The 17,473-nt window shown below is 36.3% G+C and overlaps 3 protein-coding genes across 7 annotated transcripts in view; all 3 read left to right on the top strand.

Annotated features, from left to right (window-relative positions):
* Positions 1-161, top strand: part of LOC111461157 (ADP,ATP carrier protein 1, mitochondrial-like) — a 2,267-nt gene extending 2,106 nt beyond the window's left edge. Inside the window, exon 5 of the mRNA XM_023104655.1 lies at positions 154-161. Within this exon, the coding sequence (XP_022960423.1) occupies positions 154-161 (8 nt within the window). The remainder of the gene's footprint in view (positions 1-153) is intronic.
* On the top strand, positions 129-9,775 carry LOC111461123 (ADP,ATP carrier protein 1, mitochondrial-like). 4 transcript variants are annotated; one of them, XM_023104612.1, is made up of 5 exons: positions 3,610-3,676; positions 4,555-5,071; positions 5,159-5,533; positions 5,653-5,907; positions 9,491-9,775. In XM_023104612.1, the coding sequence occupies exons 2-5, from the start codon at positions 4,568-4,570 to the stop codon at positions 9,530-9,532; spliced, it is 1,176 nt and encodes a 391-aa protein (XP_022960380.1). In that variant the 5' UTR covers positions 3,610-3,676; positions 4,555-4,567; the 3' UTR covers positions 9,533-9,775. The 4 variants fall into 4 exon arrangements, with proteins under 4 accessions (XP_022960381.1, XP_022960383.1, XP_022960380.1 ...); XM_023104613.1 differs by lacking the exons at positions 3,610-3,676; positions 4,555-5,071; positions 5,159-5,533; positions 5,653-5,907 and adding exons at positions 129-667; positions 756-1,130; positions 1,250-1,504; XM_023104615.1 differs by lacking the exons at positions 3,610-3,676; positions 4,555-5,071; positions 5,159-5,533; positions 5,653-5,907; positions 9,491-9,775 and adding exons at positions 129-667; positions 756-1,130; positions 1,250-1,504; positions 5,908-6,251.
* Positions 9,776-13,473: 3,698 nt separating this feature from the next.
* On the top strand, positions 13,474-17,342 carry LOC111460703 (E3 ubiquitin ligase BIG BROTHER). Of its 2 annotated transcripts, none has more exons than XM_023103951.1 (8): positions 13,474-13,650; positions 14,184-14,330; positions 14,425-14,653; positions 14,751-14,788; positions 14,955-14,999; positions 15,726-15,853; positions 16,776-16,884; positions 16,966-17,341. In XM_023103951.1, the coding sequence occupies exons 2-8, from the start codon at positions 14,184-14,186 to the stop codon at positions 17,029-17,031; spliced, it is 762 nt and encodes a 253-aa protein (XP_022959719.1). In that variant the 5' UTR covers positions 13,474-13,650; the 3' UTR covers positions 17,032-17,341. The 2 variants fall into 2 exon arrangements, with proteins under 2 accessions (XP_022959719.1, XP_022959720.1); XM_023103952.1 differs by lacking the exon at positions 13,474-13,650 and adding an exon at positions 13,683-13,968 and having other exon boundaries at positions 16,966-17,342.
* The last annotated feature ends 131 nt before the right edge of the window (positions 17,343-17,473 follow it).

Below are 17,473 nucleotides of genomic sequence, written 5' to 3'. Positions count from 1 at the left end.
TCATTCAGTGTAAGCAATGTGTAAAGATGTTTGAAGTGTTGTGTATCTGGAATATCAAATCTCTTTTATCTTCAATTTTGTTTTTTTTTTCCTTCTCCTGAACTTGAAGTGAGAATTTTTTATAATCTGATCTTGGGAATTTTTGCAGGGAAGAGAACTAACCATGGCTGATCAGGTTCAACATCCCACTATCTATCAGAAGGTTGCTGGTCAGCTCTCCCTTCAGTCGAGGGTTGCTTCGGGATTCCGTGCTTGTGATGATGGCTTCAGGAACCCTGCACTTTACCAGAGACGTGCATCAATCAGCAATTATTCAAATGCTGTTTTTCAATACCCTGCTGTGCAATCTTGTGTTGCTACAACTGATCTTTCTAGGGTGGCCACTACTGCCTCCCCCATTTTTGTTGCGGCCCCTGCTGAGAAAGGAAACTTTATGCTTGACTTTCTCATGGGTGGTGTCTCTGCCGCTGTATCCAAGACAGCCGCTGCCCCAATTGAACGTGTCAAGCTCTTGATCCAAAACCAGGATGAGATGATTAAAGCTGGACGTCTGTCTGAGCCATACAAGGGTATTGGTGATTGTTTCAAGCGTACAATCCAAGATGAGGGTTTTGGTTCATTGTGGAGAGGAAACACTGCCAATGTCATCCGTTATTTCCCCACTCAAGTGAGTATTTTGCTTCCTTTGGCTGATTATATCTCTCCTTTTTCTCAATTTTGTGTTGTGCTAATTGTTTTATGAAATTTTATTCCAGGCATTGAACTTTGCTTTCAAGGATTACTTCAAGAGACTTTTCAACTTCAAGAAAGATAAGGATGGTTACTGGAAATGGTTTGCCGGTAACCTGGCATCAGGTGGTGCAGCTGGAGCTTCATCCCTTCTTTTCGTTTACTCTCTTGACTATGCTCGAACCCGATTGGCAAACGATGCCAAAGCTGCCAAGAAAGGTGGTGGTGGAAGGCAATTCAATGGACTGGTTGATGTTTACAGGAAGACATTGCAGTCTGATGGTATTGCTGGTCTTTACCGTGGATTTAACATTTCTTGTGTTGGTATCATTGTGTACCGTGGTTTATACTTCGGTATGTACGATTCTCTGAAGCCCGTTCTCTTGACCGGAAAGTTGCAGGTCAGTTTGCTTATGATTTCATGAGTTGTTTTGGGTATGATTTGTCCATAGAAAAGTTGCAGGATGTCTGTGTTTAGATGTAGTACTTATCATTTACTCCCGTTTGTTTGGCTATACAGGATAGCTTCTTCGCTAGTTTTGCCCTTGGTTGGTTGATCACCAACGGTGCTGGCCTTGCGTCCTACCCAATTGACACTGTCCGTAGAAGAATGATGATGACATCTGGTGAAGCCGTGAAGTACAAGAGCTCAATGGATGCCTTCTCTCAGATCTTGAAGAACGAAGGTGCCAAGTCTCTGTTCAAGGGTGCCGGAGCTAACATTCTCCGTGCTGTTGCTGGTGCTGGTGTGCTCGCCGGTTACGACAAGTTGCAGGTGATCGTGTTCGGAAAGAAATACGGATCGGGCGGTGCTTAACTCAAGCGGGGTAACATAGCCTCAATCACAGCTACTCCAGTTTTTAGAAGTTGATGAAACATCTCTCGAAAGAGTTTGGTGGACTTTGGTCCGGCGGTTTTTATGTTTACCTCAAATAATATTATTTAGTTGTTGGAGGGAGGGAGTTGTTCTCCTAAACCCATTTGTGAGATTGGAATGAATTTTTGTAGAACCTGTTTGATTAGTGTGGCGAACAGTACCACTCATTGTCTTGTTTTCGAAGTGTTCTGATTCAAATGAATTAAACCCATATTTTATTACGTTGTTTATCATTTCAATTGGCAGGGGTGTTTAGTGACCTCTCTTGGGGTAATTGGGATAGTGTGTAATGATCCAGATCCATGGTTCAGATATTATCTTCTTTGGATTTTCTCTTTTGAGTTTTTCCTTATGAATTTAAAATGCTCCACACCTTATAAATAGTGTTTTGTTCTTTATTAGGTATGTGAGAAGTTTCGTCAATGCCCAGTCTTTTTGGTTTTTGAAGAGTTGAAGTCAACAAAAGCAAATTGATATTAATGATGAATTTGTATACGTTTTTTCATGGGATAGTTGAGTACTTCAAATTGCTCATTGCCTTGTTTTTGTTGTCATTATGGCTTAATTATACCCTCAGAATATTCACCATCTACCCAAATTCAAGAAATAAAAAACTTTTTAAAAAATACATTAATGTCGGAATATTAATTATCATATTACATGAAATTATCTTGCTAGTCTTTTAATAATTATTATCCTAAACCTCAATCACAGATATTTAGGTAGAATTTAATGATCTTTTTTTTATGATAATTTAAATTATTTTTAAAAATTTATATTTAAACTTTGAATTAAAAAATTAGAAAATTTAAATCCTATCTAAGAGTTTTTGTAAATAAAATGGGATTAGACAAAAACATTTTTTTTCTAAAATGTTTTAGTTTTTGTATTTTTTAAAATGTTTTATTTACCCTCTCTAAATTGTTTTACTTTCTTGACCTAATGATAAAAGTTACAAATATGTTTGTGACTTAATATGGTAAGAGTTACAAATATTTTTCTTTACCTAATGGTAAAATAATGTGGTAAGATATGTTTGTGACTTAATGTGGTAAGAGTTACAGATATTTTTCTTTACCTAATGGTAAAATAATGTGGTAAGAGTTACAAATATTTTCTGGTAAAATAATGTGGTAAGAGTTACAAATATTTTCTTGACCTAATGGTAAAAGTTACAAATATGTTTGTGACTCAGGTAAGACCTGATGGTAAAAGTTACAAATATGTTTGTGACTTAATGGCATGAGTTACAAATAACCAATCACTAATTTTAGCAACAGTGAATCATGTTACGAATTATGTAAAAATAATTTTAGAAAAAATTATATTAGATATAGTCGATAGTTTTTTTTTTATTTAAACTCAGGGAAGTACTTTATTGAGTATTAATACTCACCTATCCGTGAATGATCAGTGATGGTTTATGTATTTAACCTCAATCGGGAGTACCTTAATTGATTATTAGTACTCGTGGCCATGAAATGATTAGGGCATAGTAATTTAATTTGTAGTCTAAAAATTTCAAAATTAATAAAAAAAAATATATGGTACAAAAATTTTAATTATAGTAAACATGAATTAGTATATTTTGTTTTTATTTAAAAAAAATATAATTTAGTTTTTTATTGCATTAAAAAGATTCAAAACTTATCTTAATAAAATATAAATTTTGGATGAAAAATAAATCTCCAACAAAAACATAATAATTTTTTTAGGGATAATCTCCATTTTTATAAGATAATTTGAATTAAAAAAAATAAAAAAATCACAAAATATTTTAATATTTTAATTTTAAAAATAAAATTTAAATATTATAATCCCCTAAATCTACGTGACAAGCCTATGAATTTATTTTTCTTATTTAATCGAGGAACTGGTTAAATGGACATTTCACATTTCGGTTTTAGGCCTATTGGGTTTTTCGGAGTACAACCCGGCCCGGCCCAATGGCCCATTTTAAACCTCCAATCAAATAAAATGCCTCTACTATATATATTGTTCTGTCTGTTCTCCAACGCTATTTTATAGGCGGCTCCTTTTTCCAACAATCCCTCGCTGCCACTAGCTAAGGTATTTCCCATTTCTTCCTTCTCTCTCCCTTTTACTTTCAGATCCGCCTTACACTTTCCATCTCGTTTCACCCTTCTGTTCTATATATCTATCTGTTCATGTTACATCACTTTGTGTACAGATTCGTAGGTAAATAGGTTTTTATATTTTGTGAGATCTCTTTGTTCCCGCTTTCTGGGATTGTGTTTTCATGGCTTGGATTTGCTGCTCCCGTGTTGTTGTTGTTGTTCTTGTTAGATTCAGATTTCATTAGTTTCCTGTTGTTTTGATTTGATCTGCTGTGATTCGGTTGAATGTTAGGGTGAAATTCTGCTTTGCGAGTTGATGGATGGGATGCTGGAGTGGTTTGATTTTTTTGACCTTTGTTAGTTTTGTTTTGTATCTTTTTAACTTTTTGGCCTTCTCCCCTTATCTGTGTCAATTTTGTTAGCTTAATCCGAAGGTTTATGATCCTAATATATTTGGATCTGAATCTGGCGCCTGTTTCTAAAATGTTATTGTCTTTTTAGCGATTTTGATGCTTTATATATTTCATCAAGTGATTTGCAGTGACATGGAATATGTGTTACGCCTGATTTCTTTGAACTCTTTACTGGGGTTTTGTTATTAGATTCAATTTCCTTGTAGTCGTTTTATGGTTGTTCTGTTATAGTATCGTTAGTTTTGTGTAAAGATGTTTGACATGTTGACTCTGGAACATCTGAAACTCTCCTTTAGCTTTATTTTATTCTTTGTACAACTGGAGTATAACTACTGCATTTTTTGTTGTAAAGTCTTGTCTCTTTCACCTTTAATATTAGATGTTTTTTTTTTCCCTTCATTTGAATACGCAATGAGGATTTTTCATCGTCTTATTGGGATGTTGGGATTTTTTGCAGGGAAGAACTAACCATGGCTGATCAGGTTCAACATCCCACCATCTATCAGAAGGTTGCTGGTCAGCTCTCCCTTCAGTCGAGGGTTGCTTCGGGATTCCGTGCTTGTGATGATGGCTTCAGGAACCCTGCACTTTACCAGAGACGTGCATCAATCAGCAATTATTCAAATGCTGCTTTTCAATACCCTGCTGTGCAATCCTGTGTTGCTACCACTGATCTTTCTAGGGTTGCCACAACTGCCTCCCCCATTTTTGTTGCGGCCCCTGCCGAGAAAGGAAACTTTATGCTTGACTTTCTCATGGGTGGTGTCTCTGCCGCTGTATCCAAGACAGCCGCTGCCCCAATTGAACGTGTCAAGCTCTTGATTCAAAACCAGGACGAGATGATTAAAGCTGGACGTCTATCTGAGCCATACAAGGGTATTGGTGATTGTTTCAAGCGTACAATCCAAGATGAGGGTTTTGGTTCATTGTGGAGAGGAAACACTGCCAATGTCATCCGTTATTTCCCCACTCAAGTTAGTATTTTTCTTACCTTGGCTGATTAGATCTCTCCTTTTTCTCAATTTTGTGTTGTGCTAATTGTTTTATTCAACTTTTTCCAGGCATTGAACTTTGCTTTCAAGGATTACTTCAAGAGACTCTTCAACTTCAAGAAAGATAAGGATGGTTACTGGAAATGGTTTGCTGGTAACCTGGCATCAGGTGGTGCAGCTGGTGCTTCATCCCTTCTTTTCGTTTACTCTCTCGACTATGCTCGTACCCGATTGGCAAACGATGCCAAAGCTGCCAAGAAAGGTGGTGGTGGAAGGCAATTCAACGGACTGGTTGATGTTTACAGGAAGACATTGCAGTCCGATGGTATTGCTGGTCTTTACCGTGGATTTAACATTTCTTGTGTTGGTATCATCGTGTACCGTGGTTTATACTTCGGTATGTACGATTCTCTGAAGCCCGTTCTCTTGACCGGAAAGTTGCAGGTCAGTTTGCTTATGATTTCATGAGTTGTTTTGGGTATGATTTGTCCATAGAAAAGTTGCAGGATGTCTGTGTTTAGATGTAGTACTTATCATTTACTCCCGTTTGTTTGGCTATACAGGATAGCTTCTTCGCTAGTTTTGCCCTTGGTTGGTTGATCACCAACGGTGCTGGCCTCGCATCCTACCCAATCGACACTGTCCGTAGAAGAATGATGATGACATCTGGTGAAGCCGTGAAGTACAAGAGCTCAATGGATGCCTTCTCTCAGATCTTGAAGAACGAAGGTGCCAAGTCTCTGTTCAAGGGTGCCGGAGCTAACATTCTCCGTGCCGTTGCTGGCGCTGGTGTGCTCGCCGGTTACGACAAGCTGCAGGTGATCGTGTTCGGAAAGAAATACGGATCAGGCGGTGCTTAGACATGACCTCCTCCTTCTCAATCACAACTACTACTCTGAGTTTGTAGATGTTGAAGAAGATCATGTTTGAGAAGAAGATCATGTTTGAAAAGAGTTTGGTGGCTCCCTTGGTCCTGCGGTTTTTCTTTTACCTCAAATAATATTTAGTTTTTTGGAGGCTAAACAAACCCATTTATGAGATTGGAATCAATTTTTGTAGAACCTGTTTGATTAGTGTGGCAAACACTGCCACTCATTGTCTCCCTTTCAAAGTGTTCTGATCCAAATTAATTAAACCCATATTTTGTTACATTGATGAGAAATCACTACTCTATATGATGTTCCCATGTTCATCATTTCTATTGTCATAATGTTGTTAATTACTCTATTTTATGTTATTAATGCGTTCGTACATTATTAATTTTGTATTTAATCCTATAAATTTATAAGCGAATAAAATTGACTTAATTCAACCATTATGCCATAAAGTGAATGGTCAAAGTCAACAATGTAGACGGAGTCAAAGTTGGAACCAAAATATTAATAAATATAAAACAAAACCATTGTTTTTAAATATATAATATAAATTTAGATTAATTTATTCTGGAATTAAAAAAACAAACACTTTTTAAAATTTAATGCATAATTTGTAATTTTAAAAAACGTTTTTATTCTAAAAATATATTAATATAAGCTAGAAGAATATAGATTAACTTTGTACTTATTACTAAAAAAAATTATCAATATATTTGGAAACAACAAAAAGATATAATTTGATGTGTTCATATATGGTAATAAAATAATAAATTAATGATTCATAAATTTTCTTTTTGAAGAATATAATTTAACTAGAAATAAAATAAATAATTTTAAAAACTTTAAAAACAAATATATATATATATATATTGTTTTTAAAATATTTGCATCGATTTATCCTTTTATTATTCTATTAATTATTTTTTCATATTATTTGTTTTAAATATATCGGGTGAAGGCCATGAAGTAGAGGCCCAACCCGGTGGAATCTCGGCCCATTTAAACCTCTAATTGCCGATCTCTCGTTCGTTGCAATATAAACCCTAAACTGATACAGATCTAAGCCCTCTCTTGGTCTGCAGTATTCGCTTTTTTCAAACGCGACATTGTAGCCGCGGCGGACTCCTCCAAAATTCCCTCGCGGCCATCAGTTTCCTCCTAAGGTCCTCTCTTTCGCTTTTAGATCCATAATTTCTCTTTTAACTACTATCAATTCACTCTTAGATCCGCTAGTTCTTCATACTTGCACTTTCATTACGGTTTACTTTTGGTAAAAGTGACTCTTAACACTTATTTCTTGTGCTTTTTTTTTTTTTTGGATCTGATCGGTCCCTTTTTGCTAAGATTATGATTCCATGGATTTCATTTAGTTGGTTTTATTTTATTTGTTTCTAGATCAAGATCTGTACGTCGTGTTTATTTTTTCTGTTTGTTTACTGTATTTTTTAGATGTATACGCATATAGGGTAGTTTGTTATTATTTTCGCTGCTGTTCTTCAGTTTAACGAACGCTGGAATTATGATGTTGAAGTTAGTGAAGGGAATCTTTGATGTTATTATTATTATTTTTTTTTATGGTTTTGGTTTGCTATGTTTTCATTTTTTTTTGTTGACTCAAATCAATTTGTACGAGTTAAAATTTAACCTCTCGTTTTGTCATGATATTGTTTACTATGGTCTCGTGGTGATGGTTTAATCTCAATTTGTAAGTAATTTTACTCAATTTTTGCTCTTAATAAGCGGGTTTCAATTATGGTTCTGTTCTGATTGATGAATGTGCTCGTTAGTTTATATGCCTCGAGCTGGATCTGAATCTGGTGTGTGTTTGTACCTTTTTATTTTTCTTTCTTATTTAGCGTTTTTTTTTTAGCGATTGGATATTCACAATGCATTAAACGATCGGATGCCATTGTAGTATGATTTCTAATCTCATCTGCAGTTTCTCTTTTGTACCGGATCTGTTTGCAACGAGTTGTAGAATCGTTCACATTTTGCATCATTCCTTGCGTATTTAATACTTTCTTCTTCAATTCTGCGTATGTCCCGTTTTCTTTTAATATCTTTCTGCCCTACCAAAACTAGAGCCTTGGTTCATTGCTGTGTGGATAGTGTCTCTTTGTCATCCCTTGTTTCTATTTTGAAATGAGTGTTAGTCATCATCTGACCAGGGCATTGGGAATTATTGCAGGGAAGTAGACATGGCCGATCAGGTTCGACATCCCACCATCTATCAGAAGGTTGCTGGTCAGCTCTCCCTTCAGTCTGGGGTTGCTTCTGGTTTCCGAGCCTGTGATGATGGCTTCAGGAACCCTGCACTTTACCAGAGGCGTGCATCAATCAGCAATTATTCAAATGCTGCTTTTCAATACCCTGCTGTGCAATCCTGCGTTGCTACAACTGATCTTTCTAGGGTTGCCTCTACTGCCTCCCCCATTTTTGTTGCGGCCCCTGCTGAGAAAGGAAACTTTATGCTCGATTTTCTCATGGGTGGTGTCTCTGCCGCAGTATCCAAGACAGCCGCTGCCCCAATTGAACGTGTCAAGCTCTTAATTCAAAACCAGGATGAGATGATTAAAGCTGGACGTCTGTCTGAGCCATACAAGGGTATTGGTGATTGTTTCAAGCGTACAATCCAAGATGAGGGTTTTGGTTCATTGTGGAGAGGAAACACTGCCAATGTCATCCGTTATTTCCCCACTCAAGTTAGTATTTTGCTACCTTTGTCTGATTAAATCTCTCCTTTTTCTCAATTTTGTGTTGTGCTAATTGTTTTATGAAATTTTATTCCAGGCATTGAACTTTGCATTTAAGGATTACTTCAAGAGACTTTTCAACTTCAAGAAAGATAGGGATGGTTACTGGAAATGGTTTGCTGGTAACCTGGCATCAGGTGGTGCAGCTGGTGCTTCATCCCTCCTTTTCGTTTACTCCCTTGACTATGCTCGTACCCGATTGGCAAACGATGCCAAAGCTGCTAAGAAAGGTGGTGGTGGAAGGCAATTCAATGGACTGGTTGATGTTTACAGGAAGACATTGCAGTCCGATGGTATTGCTGGTCTTTACCGTGGATTTAACATTTCTTGTGTTGGTATCATCGTGTACCGTGGTCTGTACTTCGGAATGTACGATTCCTTGAAGCCAGTTCTTTTGACCGGAAAGTTGCAGGTCAGTTTCTTACGATTTCATTAGTTTGTTCAGGTAAACTTTGTCCATATAGTATGTCTGGGTTGAGATGTACTTGCCATTTACTCCCATTTGTTGGGCTGTACAGGATAGCTTCTTCGCTAGTTTCGCCCTTGGTTGGCTGATCACCAACGGTGCTGGGCTTGCATCATACCCAATTGACACTGTTCGTAGAAGAATGATGATGACATCTGGTGAAGCAGTGAAGTACAAGAGCTCATTGGATGCCTTCTCTCAAATCTTGAAGAACGAGGGTGCGAAGTCTCTGTTCAAGGGTGCCGGAGCTAACATCCTCCGTGCCGTTGCTGGTGCTGGTGTGCTCGCTGGTTACGACAAGTTGCAGGTTATCGTGTTCGGAAAGAAATACGGATCCGGAGGCGGCTAAGGCGGGCCGTGTCCTCCAAAGTTGGGTTCAGTTTCCAAAGATTTGGACTTTTTTCCAGCGATTTATTTTCGTTTAATAATTTAGTTTTGAGGGAGTAATTCCCGAACTCAATTTAATATCTCCGTTTAAGGGGCTATAATTTAGTTTTGGACTGAGATCATCCAGAGTTTTTAGATGTGTTTTAGAATCTCAAAATAATTTCTCGGACAACATAATGGAATTTTATTCTGTTTTTTTCTTTTATTCAACTGAGAAAATAATTAGAATGTTCATGTGGCTGTTCCACTATACTTACATTTTGAACGTGTTTCTATCTTAAGATATCATATCTGTGTGCATTCCACTGGTTTATTACTTTTAATTTGTTTTAAATAATTAAAAATATGCTTCCTTTTGGATTAGAAAACTAAATTCATTAATGAGTTATAGCATCCATATTTAATTAGATAATAGAATTTTAAATTAACCAAAATCAAACATTTTTAAAATTTAATAACGTATATTTATTATTGTTTTAAATTTAAAAATCTCATGTATAATTCTGATAATATGATAAAATCGGGTTGATTATAGTCAAACGATAGAGAATATTTTAGAATATTTTAGAGCATTTGAAGTGAGGTAGGCTAAATTTTAATTTATTTCAATATTTTAGAGCATTTTAGAGCGTTGGTTGTTATTAAAATTTGAAGGTTTAATTGGATAAGGTAAATAAAAATGAAAACAATTCCGAAAATGTTGGGGACAAAAATAAATCCCCTCGAGAACGTAAAATGGAGGCATTTTTATTTTATAATTTTATTTACTGTTTGGGTAAAAGGAAAGGCGATGCGTCGTCTAGGCTTTTTAGACAAAATTGTAAAAGGTAAAAAAAAGGTAGGTCCCACACACCCACCCAACTCATCCTTGGTAAATTAAAACCTTCTCCTTCTTCGTCTTGTCGTCTACCGATTTACAGTTTTCTTTTGTTTGATTTTACGTCTCTATAAAGATTTCATGGGGAACTGCGAAGCAACCCCATTTTTCACTTTTTACCTCTATTTACCTTTTTTATTTTTTATTTTTAAAAAAACAATATACTCACTCTCTCCCTCAATTTAAAAAAAAATATATATTTTTTTTCATTTTATGATTTAGTTAAAATTCACCCCTCTATCTACCCCCAGTGCCAAATTATCCTTATCTTCACGTTAAAATATGTCTGTTGACTCGTAAAAAATAAATAAATTCTCAGTAATAATGTACCGGATCTAGGACTATAGTGTCTTGAGACACAAACTTCATAAACCATGATCAAATTTGTAGAACTAACGAAAAATATGATCTTAAATGAACGTATCTTTAAAACCCAAAAAATGGTCTCTGTCATTTTATAAACCGAGGTGACTCATAGATTCTTCAATGTAACCAAAGGACCCACACACTTGCATGCTGTTATCGAAGAAAAAAATCGAGACTAATTTAAAACTATAAAAACTAATTTTAAAACATAAAAGAATATAAAATAAAAAAAAATGGTAAGCAATAAAAATTAGACACAAAAATTAAAAAAAAAAAAAATCATCTCTAAATTTTTTTATTTAATTTATTTTATACTTGAATTTTCAACCAACATTAACATTTTCTATACAAAATTTCACTTTTTTTTAAAATAATATTTCGAGTCTTATCAAACCCAATAAAAAAAAAAATCTAATTAATAATAATAATAAAAAGGAAGAAAATAGAAGAAATAACATAATTATGAGAAGTAATCCCCAACATTAGCGGGTTGACCCGTCCAGACCCTGTCTTGCGAATAATTGCCTTTTTTTTTCTTTAAAATTTTAATTTTGTTAAATTGTTGACCACCTTTTTCCACATAAGCAAATAATTAAATTAATTAAAATAAAAGTAAAAAAGAATTAATTCGTTGCTTGGGAGCAAGGTTTTGTAGTGGTCCCTCTCCATAGCCAACAATTTTTACTTTTTTTTTTTTTTTTTTCTTCACATGTAATTATGATTATGATTATGACCCATTTTCACTTCTTCTACACTCTCCCTAAACCCAACCTGTAATTACTAATATTATTTTTTTTTTCATATATTAAATTCACAAATTATTCACGGATTTGATCGTAATTTTGATATCGACATGTAATGTTACTCGTAAAGTATCTTTATATTGATTAGCATTTGTTGGGTTTGATCTTAAAGTGACGGAAAATGGTGTCGAATATTTAAGCTAACACTTTGCTCGAAAGGTTGCTACGAGATAACAGAAGAGCTGTTACTCTTACGTTTACTCGATTCTCGATAATAAAAATTTGAAACATAAATAAAAGAAAACGATATGAGATCTCACATCGGTTGGAGAGAGGAACAAAACATTTCTTATAAGAAAGTGGAAAACTGAGGGAAGTTTAGAAGGAAAAGCTTAAAGAGGACAATATCTACTAGTAGTGATCTCGAGGGTGTTAGAGCTAGACACGGGGCAGAGTGCTAGCGAGAATGCCGGGTTTCCAAATGGGGTGAATTATGAGATCCCATGTATATTACAGAGGAGAACAAAACATTTTTTTATAAGAATGTGGAAACCCAACCCTAGGATACGCGTTTTAGAAACCTTGAGAGGAAGCTCAGGAGTGAAAGCTAGGATAATACATGGTAGTAGTGTACTTGAGCGGTTACAAATGGTACAAAAGCTAGAGACCGGGTGGCGTGCCGGTGAGGATGTTGACTCCTAAGGTGGTGGATCGGGATTTAAAATTTGATGTAGAGATAAGTGGTACGGGAAAAAGGGAAGGAGACGAATACGATAGAAATAATAATTAAGGATGAAAAAGGTAAGATAGTAAGAATGAATAAAATAGTAAAAGGTTTGGGAATGGAAAGACATAAGGGTATTGGGAGAAGACACAAACACAAAGCAACATACAACCAGACAAGGCAGTTGGTTTTGGTACTCTCAACTACTTGGACTTTTAGACCACAAAATTTCTCAAAATTAATTAAAAAAAAAAAAAAAAAAAACCCAACATCTTATCCTGTTTTTGCACTTTAAAGCTGCCTCCTTTTCTTATTTATATTTCCCACATGAAAAAAAAATAATGATAAAAATTATGCAAAAAAAATAATATTTTAAAGTTGTTATTACTAATACTGTATATTGTGTAACGGCTTAAGCTCACAACAAGTAGATATTGTCATTTTTGAGCTTTCATTTATAGGTTTTCTCTCCAAAGTGTTAAAACGCGTTTTCTAACGAGAGGTTTCTATACTCTTGTAAAAATGCTTCGTTCCCTTCTCTAACCGATCCCTACCCGTTAGTTATATGCAGTAAGCCGTTGTTGTTGCATTTTACTTACATTCCCATATAATACCAATTTCAATTTCTCAAATCTTGCTTTCAAAACTCTCTTTCGAAATCTCTTCGTATACGTCGTCTGTCCGTAGGCGACACAAGAACAAATAGACTTAACTCAGTTGTTATTGGGAAGTGAGTGTCGCACAATCGCAAGTGTGCTGCTATGAAAGTGTGATTGTGACAATATGCTTCGTTCCCTTCTCTAACTGATGTGACTACTTGTTCTACATATACATAATTAAAAAAAATGATGTAACAAACTACTTTCGAGTAATATAACAAATGCATCAAACATGTTTAAATTACCTATGAAATTTAGGAAATTGTTTTTTTTAAAAAAAAAAAATTTATTTTATGTTCCTTGAATAGTGTTTCTGACATGAAACATGTTTGGCCAACAAGAAAATAAAAAAAAAGATAAAAAAATAAAAAAAATAAAATGAGGCCATGGCATAGAGTGGAGTGGACCACCCTTTTCTTATTTTTTATTTTCTCGAGAAAAATACAATCTTTTTATTTTTATTTAAAATAAAAAAAATAAAAATACATGAACTTGGCCATTTGAAGAAGATTTGAAAGCCCATAAAAGCAGAGCTCAAAAACCTTCCCCTTGCTCAGAGATGGGATGTGGATTATAGCCACAAAACAAATTCAAGAACCAACCAAGCAACACAATACAAACCCATTTCCTCATTTCCTTTCATTTTCATCTCTCTCTCCTTAAACTCTGCTACAAATCACAGGTTCTAGTGAGAGAAACACAAAAAATAAGGTTATTTCTTCGTTTCTTCACCTCCCATTGTTCATCCTATGTTTCTTGTTCTTTTTTTTTTGGCTCTGTTTTTAGTTTTCTGTGAATATTATTAGGATTCTAAGGAATACTGGGATCTGTACCTGTTTCTTCTTTGCTCATTTGTCTGTTTTTATCTGATTCTTAGGATTCTCTTACATCTTTTGTGCTCATTTGTCTACATCTGTCCAATTCTTCACATTTTTCCTCTGTCGGGGGAGTTTCTGTTTCGCTGTCCACAAACCAAATTTGTAGGATTTTCCCTTGTTTTCTTCTTTTGGGGACGAAACAATTTCTAATGTAAGTTTGTTTTTCGTTTTCTTTAACGTTTTTGTTTGATGTTTTCTATGCTGTTGTGTGTTTTAGGGTCTATTTCCTATTTCATTGGAACACAAAATTGTAAATCTGCTGTTTTCCCCCAAATAGATGGTTGTGGATAATGTAGGTTTCAAGTTCATTTCGTGTCGTGTTTTTGTTTGATATGTTCTGTTTTTGTGTTTTTTTTTTTGTTTAAGATGAATGAGGATAGACAAATGGAGCTACACTACCTCGATGGCGGCGGCTTCCCTTACACAGTTACTGAGAGTTTCATGGATTTCTTTGAAGGGCTTCACCAACATCAAGTGCCTGCTTATGCCAATGCCGTGCCATTGATCGATCAGGTAAGGAAGCGACCGTGAAATTTTTCGATGAACTCTAGTGTTCTTAGTTGAGAGAGTGATTAGTATTGGAAATGTATGGTGATTTGTTTCTTAGGGGAATGCATATTGGTCAATGAATATGCAATGTTACAAATTTGGAGTATCCGATCACGGGAACACGTATTACGACCCTTTGGAGGAAAGTCGACATTTGCCTCCTTCGGTTGATGTTGGTGAAAGGGAATGGGAGTATCCTTCGACGGTGAATGTCGATGTTCCTGAACCGACATATGCACCATCGGTCGAGGAGGATGTTGTAGATACTCATTCTATGCCAGAAGAATGTAAGCGTTGATCATTTTGATATGATACCGAGTCCGTTTGTTTCGTGACCAAAATGTCGAGTTGAATTGTCGAAAATCGGCATCTTTTGTTTTGTAGGTGATATAAGTCATCAGGAGGAGACCAGTACTTCTCAAGTATGATGCTTTCTTCTTGATATGCAATATGCCTATTTTTTCTCTTAGGACTATCATCTACTTAATGGCTAATCAAAAAGTTGTTCGGGATCGGTTTACGTTCTTCGCTATTATCATCAAAGGTTTGAAACTCATCAAATCCATCTTCTTTTGTTCGTCTCTTTAGGCTATATGGCAAGACGAGATTGATCCTGACCACATGACCTATGAGGTAAGCTTTGTACTATAACTGCGAGATTCCACATTGGTTGGAGAGGGGAACGAAGCATTCCTTACAAGGGTGTGGAAACCTCTCCCTAATAGACACGTTTTAAACTCGTGAGACTGATGGTGATACGTAACAGGCCAAAACGGACAATATCTGCAGCGATGGACTTGGGCTGTTACAAATGGTATTAGAGCCAGACACCGGACGGTGTTCTTGCGAGGACGCTGGGCCACTAAAGGAGGTGGATTGTGAGATCCCATATCGGTGGGAGAGGGGAATGAAACATTCCTTATAAGGGTGTGGAAACCTCTCCCTAATAGACGTGTTTTAAAACCATATGACTGATGACGATACGTAATGGGCCAAAATGGACAATATTTGCTAGTGGTGGGCTTGAGCTGTTACAATAACGTTTAGAAATTGAACTAGTTTTATAACATGTTTTAGAAGATGTCGGTAGATCCGTAATCGAGTGGCACATAGAAGTCGAAGTTATTGTACGCTCGAAACCAATGTTTTACCGGACCCGTGATTGTTTTGCTTTAAAGTGAAGGTTTTGTAGGTTCAATTATCAACAAGACACTATTTTCTTAGGGCCATAGAACTATGGTTGGCTGTCTTATAAATGGGAACCATAGAAGCTTACTATATAACAAAGAAAAGTACAATGGAACTGTGTGTTAGCCATGACTGAGCCATGACTGTGGATTATCTTACATGGTTTTACAGGAACTGTTGGACTTGGGTGAATCGGTTGGAACCGAAAGTCGGGGTCTTTCCGAAGAACAAATAAGCTTGCTTCCGACTGCACGATGCAAGTTAACGAGCTTTTTCTCGAGAAAAAAGCCAGATGAAAGGTATGGTTTCGATGTTTGCTAGTCTGCATTACTTGGAGGATATAGGAACTTTCCTGTCATGAGAGCTTAGAAGGACCTATTGGAAAACGGTTTTTAAAATGATGCTTGTTTCGGATAATTTTATCCTGAAGTCCAATGGACCTGTGAGATCCTATATCAATTGGAGAGGAGAATGAAGCATTTTTTATAAGGGTGTGGAAACCTTTCCCTAGCAGACGCGTTTTAAAAACCTCGGAGGGAAGCCCGAAAGGGAAAGCCCAAAGAGGACAATATCTACCGGCGGTGGACTTAGGCTGTTACAAATGATATCAGAGCTAGACACCGAGCGGTATGCAGTGAGGACGCTGCCCCTGAAGGGAGGTGTATTGTGAGATCCCACATCGGTTGGAGAGGAGAACGAAGTATTATTTATAAGGGTGTGGAAATCTCTCCCTAATAGACGCGTTTTAAAAACCTTGAAGTGAAGCCCAAAAGGGAAAGTCTAAAGAGGACGATATCTACTAGTAGTGGTCTTGGGCCGTTACAAATGGTATCAGAGCCAGACACCGAGTAGTGTGCAGCGAGGATGTTGGCACCAAAGGGGTGTGAATTGTAAGATCCCTCATCGGTTAGGGAGGAGAACGAAGCATTCTTTATGAGGATGTGGAAACCTCTCCCTAGTAGAGGCATTTTAAAAACCTTGAGAGAAAGCCTAAAAAAGACAACATTTGCTAGCGATGAACATGGGTCGTTACAGGACCTATTTTTTCCCTCACACTGTGAAAGTTAACACATTCTGTTCGGTTTTTCGGGTTTTTGTATATCCATGTCAATTTGCTAGCTATAGATCACGTTCTTCAAGTCGTCTTAAGTTGCTAGCTGGGTATAGATCCCCGTACCTTCTCGGTACGATATAATTATACTTATTTTGTTTTGACAACAGATGTGTGATCTGCCAAATGAGGTACAAGAGAGGGGAGAAGCAAATAAAATTACCTTGCAAGCATTTTTACCACAACAAATGCATAACCAAATGGCTGACCATCAACAAAGTTGGTTTAATTTCATAGACTTTCTTTCTCATGTCTTTATACTTCCCACCATTTTCGTTCTAACTCGTTCGTGTCGATCAGATTTGTCCAATCTGCAACATCGAGGTGTTCGGAGACGAAAGCACGGATGCGTCGGGCGGGCAGTGATAACGGACACTAGATTTTGGAAGCTCTAACATTTTGCACACCTTCCCTCTTCATCTTTTCCCAGTTTTGCCTTCTTCTCACCATTTTGTACATCTCTACTTAACTAAGTACTCTTATAACTTCTCAACTCTTTACCAAAAATTTAGCTTGTTTTGTAGCCATTTTCATGGGGGATTCGTGTTGATTTGCATTGAACCACGGTGTTCGTGTTCGTAGGTTAGATTTCGTCATTCATTTGTTTCCAAATTTGTAAACGAAATAGTGAGAACGATGATAAGTTTTTAGGAATATTTTTCTTCTTTATTATATATCAAAAGTAGTAACGAAGTAATGGAGAGTTTTTGTAGGGACAGGGAATGAAATTGGTGGCGGGGTTGAGACGGGGAAAGCTTCCTCATCCCCATTTTGTCTATATCTCAAAATCCAACACTCGGGTGCATTG

The sequence above is a fragment of the Cucurbita moschata genome, unplaced genomic scaffold (genome assembly GCF_002738365.1).
Source record: "Cucurbita moschata cultivar Rifu unplaced genomic scaffold, Cmos_1.0 Cmo_Scf00024, whole genome shotgun sequence".
In the NCBI taxonomy this organism is placed as follows: domain Eukaryota; kingdom Viridiplantae; phylum Streptophyta; class Magnoliopsida; order Cucurbitales; family Cucurbitaceae; genus Cucurbita; species Cucurbita moschata.
The sequence above is the reverse complement of the archived record's forward strand: the minus strand, read 5'-3'. Positions and strand labels throughout refer to the sequence as shown.

Excerpts from the sequence above, each read along its gene's own strand:
- LOC111461123 (XM_023104613.1), top strand. The coding sequence starts at position 164 with ATGGCTGATCAGGTTCAACATCCCACTATCTATCAGAAGGTTGCTGGT. Across the intron at positions 668-755 it reads TCCGTTATTTCCCCACTCAA|GCATTGAACTTTGCTTTCAA; the intron begins GTGAGTATTTTG and ends ATTTTATTCCAG. Across the intron at positions 1,131-1,249 it reads TCTTGACCGGAAAGTTGCAG|GATAGCTTCTTCGCTAGTTT; the intron begins GTCAGTTTGCTT and ends TTGGCTATACAG.
- LOC111460703 (XM_023103952.1), top strand. The coding sequence starts at position 14,184 with ATGAATGAGGATAGACAAATGGAGCTACACTACCTCGATGGCGGCGGC. Across the intron at positions 14,331-14,424 it reads CCGTGCCATTGATCGATCAG|GGGAATGCATATTGGTCAAT; the intron begins GTAAGGAAGCGA and ends TTTGTTTCTTAG. Across the intron at positions 15,000-15,725 it reads CTGACCACATGACCTATGAG|GAACTGTTGGACTTGGGTGA; the intron begins GTAAGCTTTGTA and ends ATGGTTTTACAG.